Genomic DNA, 19,753 nt, shown 5'->3' with positions numbered 1-19,753 from the left:
GTTAGAGATACTGCTATTGGAATTTAACAAATTTCAAGAAACAAAGGTTAAGCATTTTAAAAGTATCCACATTGGATATAAAGAAGTTTTTACATGGTGCTTGGGGTTCTGGTCTTGAATTGCATGTCACAGTGGTAAAGGTTCTACAACTTCTGGATGAGACATCAAACAAGTCAGGGTAAGTGCATTCCATTTCATGAGCATCTAGTACACCTGACATCAGCTTTCTACTTATCATTCGTGGTGGAAGGGCAGTATTTAAAGCACTGCAGTTGTAATAGTGAGCACAGTTATCCGGGGCTGGCAAAATGTCTGCAGGATGCACAGCACAGTAATCTGGTACATCCACTAAATAAAAATACACAGTAACAAGTTAGCCTAAAACATAAAAAGATTCATTAAGGAATTTGTGAAATACTTATAGTATAGCCATTAAGAATTTTTTTTACCAAACTTATATCTAAATGATAAAAGATCATAAAGTTTTTAAACTAGTTATCTGATACATGTATTTAAACAATTATATCAAACTTTAAAACTGCTAAGAAAGATACATCCATTTAAAAAGTGGTTGTGTGAGTACATATGCACATGATAAGAGAATAATTGTATTACAGTACAAATATATAGACCTTTTTCAACGTTTTCCATGCACTTTCTTATTCTCGGATTGAAGTATCCAGTCTTGCATTTATTGATGTCTAGTGTTCTATTTTGAACACAAACAATAAATGCCGTTGTCCATTCTTTGTTTGCCACAGAGTTCGTTCCATCTGGTAACCCTCTACAAGAGGGCAATCGGACAGGGCATGGTGAGCAGGAGGAATTTCTCGGGTCACAAATATTGACTTCATATTCACCTTAAAAATCGTTAAATTATATAGAAAACAAAATTATCAAAATGAAATAAAAAATAATTATTCAATGTAAAAATTCACAACTCAGTTGACTTTGTATATAAAAAAAATACTATTATGAAAGACACGTTTGCCCCCCCCCCCCCTAATGTTTTTGGATGATAACACGAATTTCGTTAGTTATTAAAAATTATCAGAATATTCAATATATTAACAGTTTGGTGGCCTTCTTTAATTAAAGAGACGTTTAATAAAATATCAAGGTTTTTTGTTTCAGTATTGAAAATTTTAAAATAAAATATTTACACGGAGCCTGGGGTTCTGTCCTGTTGTCGCAGTTCACTTCTGTAAATTGTCTGCATGTAAGCATGTTCGAGTCAAATAGCTCTGGGTATGGACACTCATGAACGTAAGTACCAAACATCGAGAGCGCCGAGCAGTTGAAATACTGTCCACAGTTATTGTCAACCTCTTTTACAGCCCCGGGATTGGATTTGCAAAACTCTGCTACATTGCCTGATAAGAAAAGGGAAAAATCCAATAATGGTGAATTCATCATTATTATTTGTTTCTTTTTACACAAAAGTCATTTCAACTACATGTATTAGACATTTCAATAGGTTCTTTATAGTTATGTGCTGTAGAAATAAAATAAATGCATCGGAGGCCAATTTTATTCATAGTATGATAGATCAATACAGTTTACGAAATTAAATCCTATTTTATTTCAAATGCTATATACGTATAGATACGTATCTACAACTGCCTATATATGCCAGTTAAAGGTGGTATGGGACACCTCCATGTTGTGACGTAATATTTATCGAAATAAACAAGAAAATCAAGTATAATTTTATAAGCAGTTTCTTTCCTAATATTGTCATCAGCGAAACACAGTGGGTTAGAGGGCTTACTACGGATCTGTAAGTCATGAGTTCGAATCCCGCTGGATATTCTAATTTTTTTTCCTGTAGAAAAAATGTTAAAAACATATTTTCTTGGGTTAAATATTGTAAAATTTGAAAATTCTAAACCGGTGAAAGTATTGGTGAAAGTATTTTAATTATAATGTACTTTAATCCACATTAATATCGACAGATGTCCCATATCACCTATATATGCCGGGTTTAGAAAATGACCATCAAATATATTGCACCAAGAAAATGTTGAAAGTGTTCAAAAGGTGGATTTGAAAATATAGCTGTAATACGCTCACAAGTAAGTAAACGAGGCAGAATTCAGTGTAAATTATCTTTGCAAATCCAATGTATTTGAAACGTTGAATCGAGATATATCGATGTCACTTTTTATGTCGTCACCAATTTTTAAGTATAAAACAGAAAGGCTATGCAATCTTTAAAAAAACATCTTAAATGTTGAAATAACGCAATTACATTTTGTGTTTTCAACAATTTTATTTCTGCAAAATGTTCCATTTTCTCATATCTTTACTCATTTTTACCATACTGCATTCTACCTTAACATTGGATAAATGTTCGTATTCAAAGTTTTAAGTCGAATACAAAGATATGGGTTTACTTTCATGTCATGTAATAAAGACCTAATTATAATTAAACAGTGAAAATAGTGAAACAGTAAGTCTGTTTTAATAAAAAAAGATAAACAAAACTGTTTACCTTGGGGAATTTTGTTGATACATCTTAACTGTATTGGATCAAAAATCTCTCCTAATGGACATTTGTTAACCTTCATAGTTCTGTTGACAAAACAAGTGATATATCTCGATGTCCAGAGTTCCATTGATACGGCCTGGTTGCCGTCTGGAAGACCACGACAGCTTGGCAATCGCTCAGGACAAGGTGCGCAGCTTGGATCAGAATTTGGACACAAATTTTGATCATATTCACCTTAAACATACATAAATATGTACTTAATTTTTAAAAAAAATCTATTTTGCATTCCTTCACTGAGTTTCGCATTTATGCCTTTCAAGATTTGAAAATTCAGTGATTCTTAAAGCTATACACGCTATAATTTGCGTCAATTTTGAATAAAGGGGAAAATGTTTGTGTTTGATTACTAATAAAAGTTACCTTTATTCTGTTAATTATAATGCTCAATTCGATCACGTAACAAATATATCAAATATTAAACAATAAAAAATATTTATTTTCCTGCCAGGAAAGTAATGCCTCCTCGTGAATATCAATCTATCACGTGATATCGACAGCTAAATTTAGCCTATCATACCAAAACTGCGGTGAAGGGTCAACATCTTCATAATTGTGATAGTTTCACAAAGGAAAGAATATTTTCAGTAAAGCATAAATTTGTCCGATATACGAGTACAAACAAAAGAAAAAAATACAAGCCTGTGAGTAGATATGAATACTTCCTTTAAAAAAATGACGTAGACCTAAGTTTTTCCCCTATGTGCTATTTATAGATCCTATAAGTGTTAATGCAGAAGTAAGGGTATCGTGAATGACAAGCGTATTTTACTCATTATACATGTATGTATTTCAATTTAACAACTGTTAAGCATATTAAAAATCAAGTTGGATATTTAATTAGGCAAACAATAACGACCACCTAGTTCTCCGCGGACATGCGCAATCAGGTCGGTTTGCTCTTCCTTCATCAATATTCATGAAAAGGTATATTTTCCTGGCAGGAAAATAAACAATTAAAAATCTATATCTTTGTAACGAGATGGAATTCACCCTTGTAATTTACAGATTAAGGATAACTTTTATAAGTAGACAAACACATGCGTTTTCACTGTCATTCAAAATTGACGCAAATTATAGCGTGTATAGCTTTAAAGTTAGATTATTCTTCTTTTCTTTACGTTCATTAAATATTATCAATTTATGTAAATCAGACAAAAACAACAAAAGTATATATAAATTAAGAAAGCTTCATTCCAAAAGTTGTTCACAAGAGATATTATAGTTTGGCATTACGATAATTATTCATCTGTGGTGGTAAATTTGTACGCTATCTATCCTATGGCTTATAAAAAGGTCAACGCTTAAAATTTCTTTGAGAATGACATAAGTTAATTTAACAAGCAAACTGGTAACGCAAAATTTTACTCGCTCAAAATAATAAATATTCTCAATGATTTGCTAGATTACAATCAAATATAAAAAAAATAATTATATCAACATTGTTTTAATTTCATTCAATTTTTCAAAATTAACAATATTTCTTCATTGGCTACGAAAATTTGGATAACGTATTTTAAATTGAGTGAATTTTAAGAAGAAACTTACATGGTGCCTGTGGTTCCTTTCGAGTTGAACATGTGACATTGAGAAATTCTTGGCAAATTTGGCCATCAGGATTAAAGAGATCTGGATATGTGCATTCATTGTGTAAACCATTCTTTTCAGAGCAGTTGTAGAATTTGGCACAGTTATCAGGATCAGGAAGAACTGCGTTAGGATGGGCTGTGCAATATCCGGGTACATCCACTGAATTCACAATATACATTTTTTATTACAAAACGTGCATGATATTTTTTAGCATTGTATTAAGTGCAAAATTCTAAATCCATCATGATTATTGCCGACACAAAAAAATGCAGATTTGCAGATTTTTAAAAGTGATTTTAATTTGTCCAAGAGTTCACACGGCGTAAAATCTAAATTTAAAAAAAAATCTGTCATTAACCATTTTCCAAGACTAAAATCGAAGCTTGTTTACAAGGTGATTTTTTTCTACTTTATAATTTACTTCTTACCTGGCTCAACATTTCTTTTACAAGACTGAGTCCTTGGGTTGAAGTACATTCCCATAGGGCATTGTGCAATACTGATTGTCCTATTTAAGTAACATTGGATGAAATCTCTCTGCCAAGGTTTGTTGGGAAATGCATGTGCTCCATCCTGGCGGCCACGGCAATCTGGTAATCTTTCTGAACAAACTTGACACGAAACATTTGTAGACGTACAGATATTCTGCTTATATTCACCTGAAACAGTTATACAGAGCATGTAACAGTAATTAATTAAAATAAATAAATTAATTAAAAAGCTAGAATGCCATAAGCAAAGTATATGCAATATAATCAAAATGTTACGCGAAGTTGTACTGTTGCATAAAAAAAGTACAAATACATGTATCATACAAGTAATATCATAGGACATCAATATTATTCAATATGCAATGTGCATGTTTTAACTGATAACTCTCTGCTATGATGAATTTTTTAAACAGGGAATCCAATGTTTAAAATCTTTTTTGAATTCATTAACTTTTACTTTACTTACAAGGTGCTTGAGGTTCGTTTCGTTTGCTACAATTTACGGCAGTAAAAGTCTGGCACTCTTTATGGACAGGATCAAACAGATCAGGGTACTGACATTCTTTTCTGTAATTCTCTGGGAGGTTAACAGCTCCATTTATGGACCCGCGTATTGCTGGATTTGAGCAGTTGAAGTATTGTGCACAGTTATCGGGATCTGGAAGGACATCCGATGGATTGGCCTGACAATATTCCGGAACATCCACTGAAAAAACAAAATATAAACGTTTAAGTCAATACCCTATTCAAAATATATACTTTATTAAATATCATCTTAATACATGTTCAGGAATACCAAAATTCATTTTATTGACATATTTTAGTGGCTTATATACATTAAAGTATTGTGGACATTTTATTGACGTAATCCGTACCAGTTGGAACATAATCCACACACATTGATAAACGTGGATTGAAATACTGAGATTTTGGACACTTGGAAATAACCATAGTTCTGTTTAGAAAACATGAAATGTAATCATCTTTCCACAAATGTCTTGGAGATGGGTTGAGTCCATCACTGCTGCCAACACACGACGGAAGACGTTCCGGACACTTTGTGCAGTTGTTGGCTGTCAAGTCACATAGATTTTGATCATATTCACCTATATGAAAAAATATAAAAATAATTTGTTAAGTTTTGTAATTGGTTTAAGGCTAAAATTGAAATAAGTCACAAAAAATGTTTAATAATTTGACGTCATCATGTTCCTTTTAATGACTGGTAAAATTTTTGTGATATGTTAGTATTTTCATAATACACATACATACTTACAAAATATAAATTTGAAATACTTACAAGGAGCCATGGGTTCCCATCGAGTAGTACATCTAACTTTTGTGAAATTGCTACACATCTGTAGCATGGTATCGTAAAGCTCTGGGTAAGGACACTCATAGCCGAACTTTCCTATAGCTACGTTTGCTCGACTAGATCGTGGCTTGATCAAAGATTCACTACAGTTGAAAAACTTTGCACAGTTGTCTGGATCAGGCAAAAGTTCGGTCGGATGAGCCTTGCAGTAATCAGGTATATCAACTAAAACATAAGGTGACGCAGTTAGACCATTCATGGTACACAATAGTTATGAATACCAAATGAAAATGATTGTCTATACTTTATTTGATAGAACTATACAATTCAAAATTCGGGTTTTTTTTTTACATTCGTCCAAGAATATATTTGCTAAATAAATAAAGCAAAATAATTATATTACGAGAAAAAGACCTTAGTTTTACACCAATAACATTTTATAGTTGGCATTTAAATTGGTTTTTCTTCGGCCAATGCTTTAAAAATGAAATTTACCTTTCTCAACTGGTTCCATACACTTTCTCAATCTGGGATTAAAGTATCCAGTGCTGCACTTTTTGATATCAATTGTCCTATTCTTAAAGCATTCGATATATGGTGCATTCCATAACTGGTTTGGAAAAGAATTCAATCCATCTGGTTTTCCTTTACAGGATGGCAAACGAGAAGGGCAAGGGACACAGGTAGGATCAGAGTTATTGCACAGATTCTGTTGGTATTCACCTAAAAAATGATGTAAATAACTGTTTTATGAAACACAAATTTAGTCATACTCACGAAAATGTGCTTTGATTTTATCAAAATGGAAATTCTATTAAGAGGTCAATGATATTATACACATATCTTGACAATTGAAAAATTAACAGTATTAAAATTTTCACCTAATGAATGCTTATCTTAAAAAATGAAAGATCTGTCAATTTTTTCATATCAAAATACAACAGATCCATTATATACATGTACATCAATTATATATATTGATAGTGAGGAGTAATGTGTTTTAAATATCAATGTTTGAAATTCATTAGATACTTCAAAGGGATAATATAATATATATCAAAAATAATAATCATTTTATGTAAAACATTTCTTACATGTATCATTACATAAATCTAACGAATCACATTTAAGAAGATAATTAAATTTAATAGAAATCTTTAAACCCTATTTTCTTTAAACTTTAGTTTGAAAATCTATTCTTTGATTAAAAATCCTCACATGGGGCCTGTGGTTCTTTCTTTGTCTTATTGCACTTGACTTCTGTGAAATTGACACACTGTAATTTAGTGGAATCGAACAGATCAGGGTATGGACATTCCACGAGATGATGACCCAAAGGAGACTGTACAGATGAACAGTCGTAGAACAATGCACAGTTGGAGGGATGCGCTTTCACAGACTTTGGATTTGCTCGACAGAATTCATCAATTTTGGCTATAAGATATCAAAATTATTAACAAGTAAAATCAGTTCTTATGAACATTTTTATAATAATGCTTCCATTCCAAAGACGTTTTGAGATGAAGAAACATACATTTAGGTATTTGTTCTACACAGTTCAGCTGAGTAGGATCAAATATTGCTTCAGGGTTACATCTACTGACAGCCAGGGTTCTGTTCTGTACACACGTGACAAAGCGATCCGTCCACAGGAAGCCATTGGCTGGTTGATCTCCGTCGGGCAAACCTCTACAGCTGGGTAGTCGCTCAGGGCAGGGCCGACAGCTAGTGTCCGTTAAGTTACAGCGGTTTTGGTCATACTCACCTGAGATCGAAAGAGAATCACAGAGATTACAATTACGAGGCTCAACAAACGCTATTTGATATTTGATTTTAATATTTGTTGTCCAATGTGATTAAATAATAAAATGTCAACTGACTACACATATAATTATATTTGGCACATGATAACAATTTGAAAGGAATGCATGATTACATATCATCGAATGACTTTTAAAATTAAAACCTTGAAAAATTAATTCATATATTTCTTAAAACCATGTTAAACAATGACACGTGAACATTAAAATATGAGACCGACAGAGCAGCCTTATTACTATCACAAAGATGTACCCACACGGAGCTTGCGGTTCTTTACGTCTTGTACATGCTACTGTGGTGAAGTTTTCACATGACCTTGTCTGATCTGAGAACAATTCTGGATATGAACACTCCATATGAAGTCCATTTTGATCGGAACAGTTATAATATTTGGCACAGTTGTTCCAGTCTGGGAGAACTTCATTTTTGTGTACGGAGCAAAAGTCTGGTACATCAACTACAAATGGAGAAAAGTAAAAACATAAATTTGAACTTGTTAGTTAAGCATTATTTCAACAAAACTATAAATCTCGGAGGGTATCATATGTACCTGGCTCCACACGTTCCGTGCATTTCAGCAGTCGTGGATTAAAATACTCCGGAGGTTTGCATTTGTCCACGCTAATGGTTCTGTTTTTAGCACAGATAATGTAATCATTCTGCCATAATTTATTAGGAAAGGCCTGCTGTCCATCTTGATAGTTTAAACAATCTGGAAGTCTCTCTTTACAAGGCTTACACGAACTATTTTTTGAGTCACACAAATTTTGTTGATATTCACCTGTGAACAGAATACTGATCAGCTCAGAAATAGTTCCACCTATTGATGCCTTAAATGCAAACATCGTTTAAAAAATGTGTTGTGTAATATTGAGCATGTATGGATTATTTTGTTACACTTTAGTATCACTGATATTTATCATATCATTACATTTTTAAAAATTAAAAAAAAATGAAAATTAAATAAAATTATTCAACGTTGAACTTAAAATCTTTGGATTATACACGTGTCTATCTTTAACAAGTTTGGGTACTAGGTTTGTAAAATAAGTCATAAAAAATAAGCTATTCTCAGTTGTTGAAGAAAGGATTGTTATTTCTTATGTACTCTAATTTTATGTCTTTTATAATTATACACTATACTAAGATATACACACATAAAAAGAAGTATATTTCTCATGTACATAAATTGTTCGAAACACTTCTTACATGGCGCCTGTGGCTCAGGGCGTGTTTTACATTCTACTGTTGTGAACATTCCACACTGTTGCAAGACTGGATCAAACAGATCAGGGTAAGGGCATTCTTTTCTGTAACTTCCTGTTTGTTGATTCTGTTGTCTAGTAATAACGTTCACAGCAGGGTCTGAGCAGTTGAAATAGTGAGCACAGTTATCTGGATCTGGCAAAAGCTTAGTTGGATTCGCCGTGCAAAAGTCGGGCACGTCAACTAGATAGTAAAATCATATCATATCATACTTCAATATAAATACTTGATATCTAAATATTCAGCAATGTTCAACTCCAAAAGCGATTGAGAAGGCCATTGATAAAGATTTGTCCTTAAATGGTTTTTTTTCCATTTTAATAACTTTATAGCATATTTGCTATATTGATATGGACTAATACCATTGTCTCTGACGAACAGAAATCGTGCAAGTTTTCCATGCAATCTTTAAATCAATACAAGAGAGCCACTTTAATAGAAACTCACAATGCTTCCTTGCATTTAAAGTTTGTTTTAAATTAAATAGTAGAGACTATTTCAGTTTAATTTCCCTCTTATAGTTGTTTACAGTTTATTGTTTTCTGCACATCAAGATGAACGTCGGTTTTTGCTTGTCTGTGGATAAATTTTTTATTTACAATTATGACATGCAACTGATGGGGTATCTGAGAGTCTAGTGTCATAACGCAACTTACAAATGTGCTTACCTATTTATAGATAAAGATACAATTTAGGTAAAATAATCTAAACCCACCAAGGATTGAAAACAGGTGAGACATATTAGAATATAACAAATACTTACCAGGTAGAACATTTTCCATACATTGTTTAAGCCTTGGATTGAAATACTCATTCGATGAACATTTGTCAATTTCCGTTGTTCTGTTAAGAAAGCACCTGACAAAGTCAGATTTCCAAAGCCGAGTAGGAAACTCCTTATATCCATTTTGTTCTCCCACACATGATGGTAAACGGCTTGGACATGGTGCACACGAAGGATCGCCTACAGGACATAGGTTTTGCTGATACTGACCTGGAATAAACAAAATTCTTTAAATTGATAAGTCATTATAAGTTGACCTTTTTGAAAAGCCATTTTTCGGGCGGACAAAAATTTGAGATGAAGAGTTTAAAGGTATGTATACAATTTTGGTGAACTCAATCTAAAAAAATCAGATATCGTAACCCATATTTATTATGATTTTAAATTTCACTTTAAAAAAGAACTTTAAAAATTGATTCTGTGCTTACAATTTGCATATCTGTTTATAGAATTTATAAAAATAGTTTTTTTAAAGAAAGTTTCTCACAATACAGATGTCACTTATCTCCTTTGAAAGTACAAAAATATAAATAAAACATTAATGTTTCGATGTATGAGCATAACACTCTTGTATTGCATTGCTTCCATTGAAAACCTAGCACACAGAATGGTATACTCACATGGAGCTTGTGGTTCTGTACGAGTGGAACAATTCACGTCAGTAAAATTTCTGCATTGCTGTGTTAGGTCATCAAACAAGTCCGGATATTGGCATTCAGCGCCATATTTCCCTAAGGCAGTGGCAGAAGATATTCTCGGGACGCCTTGTCTGGGAACAGATGAGCAGTTATAATAATGTGCACAATTATCTGGATCAGGAAGAACTCTTTTGGTATTGGCAGCACAGTAGTCAGGGACGTCAACTGTGTAGATGAAAACGTAGAAAAATTATTATCTACAAATGAATTTAGCATATAATAATGTCCGAAAGCAATGAATAATGTTTATACCAATGAAATTATAAAAAACAGCAAAAATAACCCCCCAAAACAAATAACCTTTTGGTACAGCTTTCATGCATTTCTTTAGTCTGGGATTGAAATATTCTCCTTGAGGACACGTAGTAATGTTCATGGTTCTATTTGTGTCGCACACAATGTAATCTGCTTGCCATAATTTTCCTGGAAACGCCTCCTGATTATCAGGCAAAGTAATGCAAGACGGCAGACGTTTAGGACAGGGAGCGCAGGACGGGTTGTTGGCTGGACACAGATTCTGAACATATTCACCTGAATTATACATAATCATTTGTAAATACAAAACACATTACCACATTTTGACGGAACGTCATAATTAGTTATAAAATCATTCAAATACTTGTCCTCATATCCTTCAAAACTCACATGGAGCCTGGGGTTCTGTTCTGTTGTCACAAGTTACAGTCTTGAAATTTTCACATTCCATACTGACAGTGGAGAACAGATCCGGATATTTACATTCCTGCAAGTGACCTCCATAGGAGGAGTTAGATACGGAACAGTTGTAATACTGAGCACAGTTATCTTTCTTCCGCAAAATGGCTTTGGGGTTCTGTTTGCAGATTTCGTCAATATCGCCTAAAGATGAATAAAATGATATTAATAAACAAACACAGAAAGTGATTTCAACTTTTTAAACATGTGGTGTAATCAACACAGCTGTGTGTCACACACAGATCAAAATGCGACACTCACCTGGGTTGGCCTTGTCGGTACATTTTCTCTGAACTGGATCAAAGAAGCGAGTGGGACATTTATCCATTTTCATGGTCCTGTTCTTGTAACATTCGGCATAATCAGGTTTCCAGAGCAACCAATCAATGGCATTCTTTCCATCAGATAATGTCACACAACTTGGGAGTCTCTTTTTGCAAGGGATGCAACTCTTGTTTGTCGGTGCACATTGGTTTTGATGGTACTCGCCTATCAGGGACAAACGAGGAAAAATTGGACTTTTATAGACTCATTTAATTATAATGATACTTCTTCCAAAGCAAAATGATCGAACAAACTACTCACAAGGTGCTTGTGGCTCCATACGACTATCACAGGTCACATTCTCGAACCATTGGCACGACATGGTGGTCACAGAGAAAAGATCAGGATACTGACACTCCATGGTGTGATTCCCATCAAATCCTGGATCTGAACAATTGATGTATTGGCCGCAGTTGTCCTCTTTTGGTAGCAGCGCTTTAGGATGAGCTGAGCAGTAGTCCGGAACGTCCACTGAAAAGTAAAATTGGAAATTCTTTGATTATTGCGGTTTCCATATTTGAGTCTCATTTTCAAGTGAATTTATTTCAATCCGCCGAATCTTTAGTAGAAAGAGTGACACGTAAATCAACAGATACTGTGGTTTCATTAATTTTCGTGGGTATCAATTTTCGTGGATTCTCTGCAAACCACATTTTCAAGGATACGTAATTTCGTGGCCAATGATCCAATCAATACAAAATGTTAGTTGAAATTGATCTTCAATGAACATTTAATTTCGTGGATCAACTTAACAACGAAATCCACGAAAATTGGTATTCAACGAATATTGATGAAACCACAGTAGCTGGTTTACCTGGGGGAACAGATTTCATGCATTTCTTTAGTCTGGGGTTGAAATATTCTCCTTGAGGACACGTAGTTATGTTCATGGTTCTATTGGTGTCGCACACAATGTAATCTGCTTGCCATAATTTTCCTGGAAACGCCTCCTGATTATCAGGCAAAGTAATGCAAGACGGCAGACGTTTAGGACAGGGAGCGCAGGACGGGTTGTTGGCTGGACACAGATTCTGAACATATTCACCTGAATTATACATAATCATTTGTAAATACAAAACACATTACCACATTTTGACGGAACGTCATAATTAGTTATAAAATCATTCAAATACTTGTCCTCATATCCTTCAAAACTCACATGGAGCCTGGGGTTCTGTTCTGTTGTCACAAGTTACAGTCTTGAAATTTTCACATTCCATACTGACAGTGGAGAACAGATCCGGATATTTACATTCCTGCAAGTGACCTCCATAGGAGGAGTTAGATACGGAACAGTTGTAATACTGAGCACAGTTATCTTTCTTCCGCAAAATGGCTTTGGGGTTCTGTTTGCAGATTTCGTCAATATCGCCTAAAGATGAATAAAATGATATTAATAAACAAACACAGAAAGTGATTTCAACTTTTTAAACATGTAATGTAATCAACACAGCTGTGTGTCACACACAGATCAAAATGCGACACTCACCTGGGTTGGCCTTGTCGGTACATTTTCTCTGAACTGGATCAAAGAAGCGAGTGGGACATTTATCCATTTTCATGGTCCTGTTCTTGTAACATTCGGCATAATCAGGTTTCCAGAGCAACCAATCAATGGCATTCTTTCCATCAGATAATGTCACACAACTTGGGAGTCTCTTTTTGCAAGGGATGCAACTCTTGTTTGTCGGTGCACATTGGTTTTGATGGTACTCGCCTATCAGGGACAAACGAGGAAAAATTGAACTTTTATAGACTCATTTAATTATAATGATACTTCTTCCAAAGCAAAATGATCGAACAAACTACTCACAAGGTGCTTGTGGCTCCATACGACTATCACAGGTCACATTCTCGAACCATTGGCACGACATGGTGGTCACAGAGAAAAGATCAGGATACTGACACTCCATGGTGTGATTCCCATCAAATCCTGGATCTGAACAATTGATGTATTGGCCGCAGTTGTCCTCTTTTGGTAGCAGCGCTTTGGGATGAGCTGAGCAGTAGTCCGGAACGTCCACTGAAAAGTAAAATTGGAAATTCTTTGATTATTGCGGTTTCCATATTTGAGTCTCATTTTCAAATGAATTTATTTCAATCCGCCGAATCTTTAGTAGAAAGAGTGACACGTAAATCAACAGATAGCTGGTTTACCTGGGGGAACAGATTTCATGCATTTCTTTAGTCTGGGATTGAAATATTCTCCTTGAGGACACGTAGTTATGTTCATGGTTCTATTGGTGTCGCACACAATGTAATCTGCTTGCCATAATTTTCCTGGAAACGCCTCCTGATTATCAGGCAAAGTAATGCAAGACGGCAGACGTTTAGGACAGGGAGCGCAGGACGGGTTGTTGGCTGGACACAGATTCTGAACATATTCACCTGAATTATACATAATCATTTGTAAATACAAAACACATTACCACATTTTGACGGAACGTCATAATTAGTTATAAAATCATTCAAATACTTGTCCTCATATCCTTCAAAACTCACATGGAGCCTGGGGTTCTGTTCTGTTGTCACAAGTTACAGTCTTGAAATTTTCACATTCCATACTGACAGTGGAGAACAGATCCGGATATTTACATTCCTGCAAGTGACCTCCATAGGAGGAGTTAGATACGGAACAGTTGTAATACTGAGCACAGTTATCTTTCTTCCGCAAAATGGCTTTGGGGTTCTGTTTGCAGATTTCGTCAATATCGCCTAAAGATGAATAAAATGATATTAATAAACAAACACAGAAAGTGATTTCAACTTTTTAAACATGTAATGTAATCAACACAGCTGTGTGTCACACACAGATCAAAATGCGACACTCACCTGGGTTGGCCTTGTCGGTACATTTTCTCTGAACTGGATCAAAGAAGCGAGTGGGACATTTATCCATTTTCATGGTCCTGTTCTTGTAACATTCGGCATAATCAGGTTTCCAGAGCAACCAATCAATGGCATTCTTTCCATCAGATAATGTCACACAACTTGGGAGTCTCTTTTTGCAAGGGATGCAACTCTTGTTTGTCGGTGCACATTGGTTTTGATGGTACTCGCCTATCAGGGACAAACGAGGAAAAATTGAACTTTTATAGACTCATTTAATTATAATGATACTTCTTCCAAAGCAAAATGATCGAACAAACTACTCACAAGGTGCTTGTGGCTCCATACGACTATCACAGGTCACATTCTCGAACCATTGGCACGACATGGTGGTCACAGAGAAAAGATCAGGATACTGACACTCCATGGTGTGATTCCCATCAAATCCTGGATCTGAACAATTGATGTATTGGCCGCAGTTGTCCTCTTTTGGTAGCAGCGCTTTGGGATGAGCTGAGCAGTAGTCCGGAACGTCCACTGAAAAGTAAAATTGGAAATTCTTTGATTATTGCGGTTTCCATATTTGAGTCTCATTTTCAAATGAATTTATTTCAATCCGCCGAATCTTTAGTAGAAAGAGTGACACGTAAATCAACAGATAGCTGGTTTACCTGGGGGAACAGATTTCATGCATTTCTTTAGTCTGGGATTGAAATATTCTCCTTGAGGACACGTAGTTATGTTCATGGTTCTATTGGTGTCGCACACAATGTAATCTGCTTGCCATAATTTTCCTGGAAACGCCTCCTGATTATCAGGCAAAGTAATGCAAGACGGCAGACGTTTAGGACAGGGAGCGCAGGACGGGTTGTTGGCTGGACACAGATTCTGAACATATTCACCTGAATTATACATAATCATTCGTAAATACAAAACACATTACCACATTTTGACGGAACGTCATAATTAGTTATAAAATCATTCAAATACTTGTCCTCATATCCTTCAAAACTCACATGGAGCCTGGGGTTCTGTTCTGTTGTCACAAGTTACAGTCTTGAAATTTTCACATTCCATACTGACAGTGGAGAACAGATCCGGATATTTACATTCCTGCAAGTGACCTCCATAGGAGGAGTTAGATACGGAACAGTTGTAATACTGAGCACAGTTATCTTTCTTCCGCAAAATGGCTTTGGGGTTCTGTTTGCAGATTTCGTCAATATCGCCTAAAGATGAATAAAATGATATTAATAAACAAACACAGAAAGTGATTTCAACTTTTTAAACATGTAGTGTAATCAACACAGCTGTGTGTCACACACAGATCAAAATGCGACACTCACCTGGGTTGGCCTTGTCGGTACATTTTCTCTGAACTGGATCAAAGAAGCGAGTGGGACATTTATCCATTTTCATGGTCCTGTTCTTGTAACATTCGGCATAATCAGGTTTCCAGAGCAACCAATCAATGGCATTCTTTCCATCAGATAATGTCACACAACTTGGGAGTCTCTTTTTGCAAGGGATGCAACTCTTGTTTGTCGGTGCACATTGGTTTTGATGGTACTCGCCTATCAGGGACAAACGAGGAAAAATTGAACTTTTATAGACTCATTTAATTATAATGATACTTCTTCCAAAGCAAAATGATCGAACAAACTACTCACAAGGTGCTTGTGGCTCCATACGACTATCACAGGTCACATTCTCGAACCATTGGCACGACATGGTGGTCACAGAGAAAAGATCAGGATACTGACACTCCATGGTGTGATTCCCATCAAATCCTGGATCTGAACAATTGATGTATTGGCCGCAGTTGTCCTCTTTTGGTAGCAGCGCTTTGGGATGAGCTGAGCAGTAGTCCGGAACGTCCACTGAAAAGTAAAATTGGAAATTCTTTGATTATTGCGGTTTCCATATTTGAGTCTCATTTTCAAATGAATTTATTTCAATCCGCCGAATCTTTAGTAGAAAGAGTGACACGTAAATCAACAGATAGCTGGTTTACCTGGGGGAACAGATTTCATGCATTTCTTTAGTCTGGGATTGAAATATTCTCCTTGAGGACACGTAGTTATGTTCATGGTTCTATTGGTGTCGCACACAATGTAATCTGCTTGCCATAATTTTCCTGGAAACGCCTCCTGATTATCAGGCAAAGTAATGCAAGACGGCAGACGTTTAGGACAGGGAGCGCAGGACGGGTTGTTGGCTGGACACAGATTCTGAACATATTCACCTGAATTATACATAATCATTCGTAAATACAAAACACATTACCACATTTTGACGGAACGTCATAATTAGTTATAAAATCATTCAAATACTTGTCCTCATATCCTTCAAAACTCACATGGAGCCTGGGGTTCTGTTCTGTTGTCACAAGTTACAGTCTTGAAATTTTCACATTCCATACTGACAGTGGAGAACAGATCCGGATATTTACATTCCTGCAAGTGACCTCCATAGGAGGAGTTAGATACGGAACAGTTGTAATACTGAGCACAGTTATCTTTCTTCCGCAAAATGGCTTTGGGGTTCTGTTTGCAGATTTCGTCAATATCGCCTAAAGATGAATAAAATGATATTAATAAACAAACACAGAAAGTGATTTCAACTTTTTAAACATGTAGTGTAATCAACACAGCTGTGTGTCACACACAGATCAAAATGCGACACTCACCTGGGTTGGCCTTGTCGGTACATTTTCTCTGAACTGGATCAAAGAAGCGAGTGGGACATTTATCCATTTTCATGGTCCTGTTCTTGTAACATTCGGCATAATCAGGTTTCCAGAGCAACCAATCAATGGCATTCTTTCCATCAGATAATGTCACACAACTTGGGAGTCTCTTTTTGCAAGGGATGCAACTCTTGTTTGTCGGTGCACATTGGTTTTGATGGTACTCGCCTATCAGGGACAAACGAGGAAAAATTGAACTTTTATAGACTCATTTAATTATAATGATACTTCTTCCAAAGCAAAATGATCGAACAAACTACTCACAAGGTGCTTGTGGCTCCATACGACTATCACAGGTCACATTCTCGAACCATTGGCACGACATGGTGGTCACAGAGAAAAGATCAGGATACTGACACTCCATGGTGTGATTCCCATCAAATCCTGGATCTGAACAATTGATGTATTGGCCGCAGTTGTCCTCTTTTGGTAGCAGCGCTTTGGGATGAGCTGAGCAGTAGTCCGGAACGTCCACTGAAAAGTAAAATTGGAAATTCTTTGATTATTGCGGTTTCCATATTTGAGTCTCATTTTCAAATGAATTTATTTCAATCCGCCGAATCTTTAGTAGAAAGAGTGACACGTAAATCAACAGATAGCTGGTTTACCTGGGGGAACAGATTTCATGCATTTCTTTAGTCTGGGATTGAAATATTCTCCTTGAGGACACGTAGTTATGTTCATGGTTCTATTGGTGTCGCACACAATGTAATCTGCTTGCCATAATTTTCCTGGAAACGCCTCCTGATTATCAGGCAAAGTAATGCAAGACGGCAGACGTTTAGGACAGGGAGCGCAGGACGGGTTGTTGGCTGGACACAGATTCTGAACATATTCACCTGAATTATACATAATCATTCGTAAATACAAAACACATTACCACATTTTGACGGAACGTCATAATTAGTTATAAAATCATTCAAATACTTGTCCTCATATCCTTCAAAACTCACATGGAGCCTGGGGTTCTGTTCTGTTGTCACAAGTTACAGTCTTGAAATTTTCACATTCCATACTGACAGTGGAGAACAGATCCGGATATTTACATTCCTGCAAGTGACCTCCATAGGAGGAGTTAGATACGGAACAGTTGTAATACTGAGCACAGTTATCTTTCTTCCGCAAAATGGCTTTGGGGTTCTGTTTGCAGATTTCGTCAATATCGCCTAAAGATGAATAAAATGATATTAATAAACAAACACAGAAAGTGATTTCAACTTTTTAAACATGTAGTGTAATCAACACAGCTGTGTGTCACACACAGATCAAAATGCGACACTCACCTGGGTTGGCCTTGTCGGTACATTTTCTCTGAACTGGATCAAAGAAGCGAGTGGGACATTTATCCATTTTCATGGTCCTGTTCTTGTAACATTCGGCATAATCAGGTTTCCAGAGCAACCAATCAATGGCATTCTTTCCATCAGATAATGTCACACAACTTGGGAGTCTCTTTTTGCAAGGGATGCAACTCTTGTTTGTCGGTGCACATTGGTTTTGATGGTACTCGCCTATCAGGGACAAACGAGGAAAAATTGAACTTTTATAGACTCATTTAATTATAATGATACTTCTTCCAAAGCAAAATGATCGAACAAACTACTCACAAGGTGCTTGTGGCTCCATACGACTATCACAGGTCACATTCTCGAACCATTGGCACGACATGGTGGTCACAGAGAAAAGATCAGGATACTGACACTCCATGGTGTGATTCCCATCAAATCCTGGATCTGAACAATTGATGTATTGGCCGCAGTTGTCCTCTTTTGGTAGCAGCGCTTTGGGATGAGCTGAGCAGTAGTCCGGAACGTCCACTGAAAAGTAAAATTGGAAATTCTTTGATTATTGCGGTTTCCATATTTGAGTCTCATTTTCAAATGAATTTATTTCAATCCGCCGAATCTTTAGTAGAAAGAGTGACACGTAAATCAACAGATAGCTGGTTTACCTGGGGGAACAGATTTCATGCATTTCTTTAGTCTGGGATTGAAATATTCTCCTTGAGGACACGTAGTTATGTTCATGGTTCTATTGGTGTCGCACACAATGTAATCTGCTTGCCATAATTTTCCTGGAAACGCCTCCTGATTATCAGGCAAAGTAATGCAAGACGGCAGACGTTTAGGACAGGGAGCGCAGGACGGGTTGTTGGCTGGACACAGATTCTGAACATATTCACCTGAATTATACATAATCATTCGTAAATACAAAACACATTACCACATTTTGACGGAACGTCATAATTAGTTATAAAATCATTCAAATACTTGTCCTCATATCCTTCAAAACTCACATGGAGCCTGGGGTTCTGTTCTGTTGTCACAAGTTACAGTCTTGAAATTTTCACATTCCATACTGACAGTGGAGAACAGATCCGGATATTTACATTCCTGCAAGTGACCTCCATAGGAGGAGTTAGATACGGAACAGTTGTAATACTGAGCACAGTTATCTTTCTTCCGCAAAATGGCTTTGGGGTTCTGTTTGCAGATTTCGTCAATATCGCCTAAAGATGAATAAAATGATATTAATAAACAAACACAGAAAGTGATTTCAACTTTTTAAACATGTAGTGTAATCAACACAGCTGTGTGTCACACACAGATCAAAATGCGACACTC

General features: G+C 35.9%; 1 protein-coding gene across 1 annotated transcript in view; it reads right to left on the bottom strand.

Annotated features, from left to right (window-relative positions):
- LOC128191254 (uncharacterized) overlaps nt 1-19,753 on the bottom strand; it is a 61,942-nt gene that overhangs the window by 32,428 nt on the left and 9,761 nt on the right. The window contains exons 12-54 of the mRNA XM_052863343.1: nt 19,426-19,638; nt 19,081-19,311; nt 18,737-18,946; nt 18,413-18,640; nt 18,083-18,295; nt 17,738-17,968; nt 17,394-17,603; nt 17,070-17,297; nt 16,740-16,952; nt 16,395-16,625; nt 16,051-16,260; nt 15,727-15,954; nt 15,397-15,609; nt 15,052-15,282; nt 14,708-14,917; nt 14,384-14,611; nt 14,054-14,266; nt 13,709-13,939; nt 13,365-13,574; nt 13,041-13,268; nt 12,711-12,923; nt 12,366-12,596; nt 11,813-12,022; nt 11,489-11,716; nt 11,159-11,371; nt 10,814-11,044; nt 10,436-10,678; nt 9,795-10,025; nt 8,975-9,214; nt 8,316-8,546; nt 8,022-8,222; nt 7,479-7,709; nt 7,163-7,378; nt 6,440-6,667; nt 5,930-6,169; nt 5,505-5,735; nt 5,096-5,335; nt 4,567-4,797; nt 4,097-4,297; nt 2,495-2,725; nt 1,164-1,373; nt 633-860; nt 94-348 (exon numbers count right to left, since the gene is read on the bottom strand). Of these exons, the coding sequence (XP_052719303.1) occupies nt 94-348; nt 633-860; nt 1,164-1,373; nt 2,495-2,725; nt 4,097-4,297; nt 4,567-4,797; nt 5,096-5,335; nt 5,505-5,735; nt 5,930-6,169; nt 6,440-6,667; nt 7,163-7,378; nt 7,479-7,709; nt 8,022-8,222; nt 8,316-8,546; nt 8,975-9,214; nt 9,795-10,025; nt 10,436-10,678; nt 10,814-11,044; nt 11,159-11,371; nt 11,489-11,716; nt 11,813-12,022; nt 12,366-12,596; nt 12,711-12,923; nt 13,041-13,268; nt 13,365-13,574; nt 13,709-13,939; nt 14,054-14,266; nt 14,384-14,611; nt 14,708-14,917; nt 15,052-15,282; nt 15,397-15,609; nt 15,727-15,954; nt 16,051-16,260; nt 16,395-16,625; nt 16,740-16,952; nt 17,070-17,297; nt 17,394-17,603; nt 17,738-17,968; nt 18,083-18,295; nt 18,413-18,640; nt 18,737-18,946; nt 19,081-19,311; nt 19,426-19,638 (9,624 nt within the window). The remainder of the gene's footprint in view (nt 1-93; nt 349-632; nt 861-1,163; nt 1,374-2,494; nt 2,726-4,096; nt 4,298-4,566; nt 4,798-5,095; nt 5,336-5,504; nt 5,736-5,929; nt 6,170-6,439; nt 6,668-7,162; nt 7,379-7,478; nt 7,710-8,021; nt 8,223-8,315; nt 8,547-8,974; nt 9,215-9,794; nt 10,026-10,435; nt 10,679-10,813; nt 11,045-11,158; nt 11,372-11,488; nt 11,717-11,812; nt 12,023-12,365; nt 12,597-12,710; nt 12,924-13,040; nt 13,269-13,364; nt 13,575-13,708; nt 13,940-14,053; nt 14,267-14,383; nt 14,612-14,707; nt 14,918-15,051; nt 15,283-15,396; nt 15,610-15,726; nt 15,955-16,050; nt 16,261-16,394; nt 16,626-16,739; nt 16,953-17,069; nt 17,298-17,393; nt 17,604-17,737; nt 17,969-18,082; nt 18,296-18,412; nt 18,641-18,736; nt 18,947-19,080; nt 19,312-19,425; nt 19,639-19,753) is intronic.

This window comes from Crassostrea angulata, chromosome 7 (genome assembly GCF_025612915.1).
Source record: "Crassostrea angulata isolate pt1a10 chromosome 7, ASM2561291v2, whole genome shotgun sequence".
Taxonomy (NCBI): domain Eukaryota; kingdom Metazoa; phylum Mollusca; class Bivalvia; order Ostreida; family Ostreidae; genus Magallana; species Magallana angulata.
This window is presented reverse-complemented; position numbering and strand designations above follow the sequence as displayed.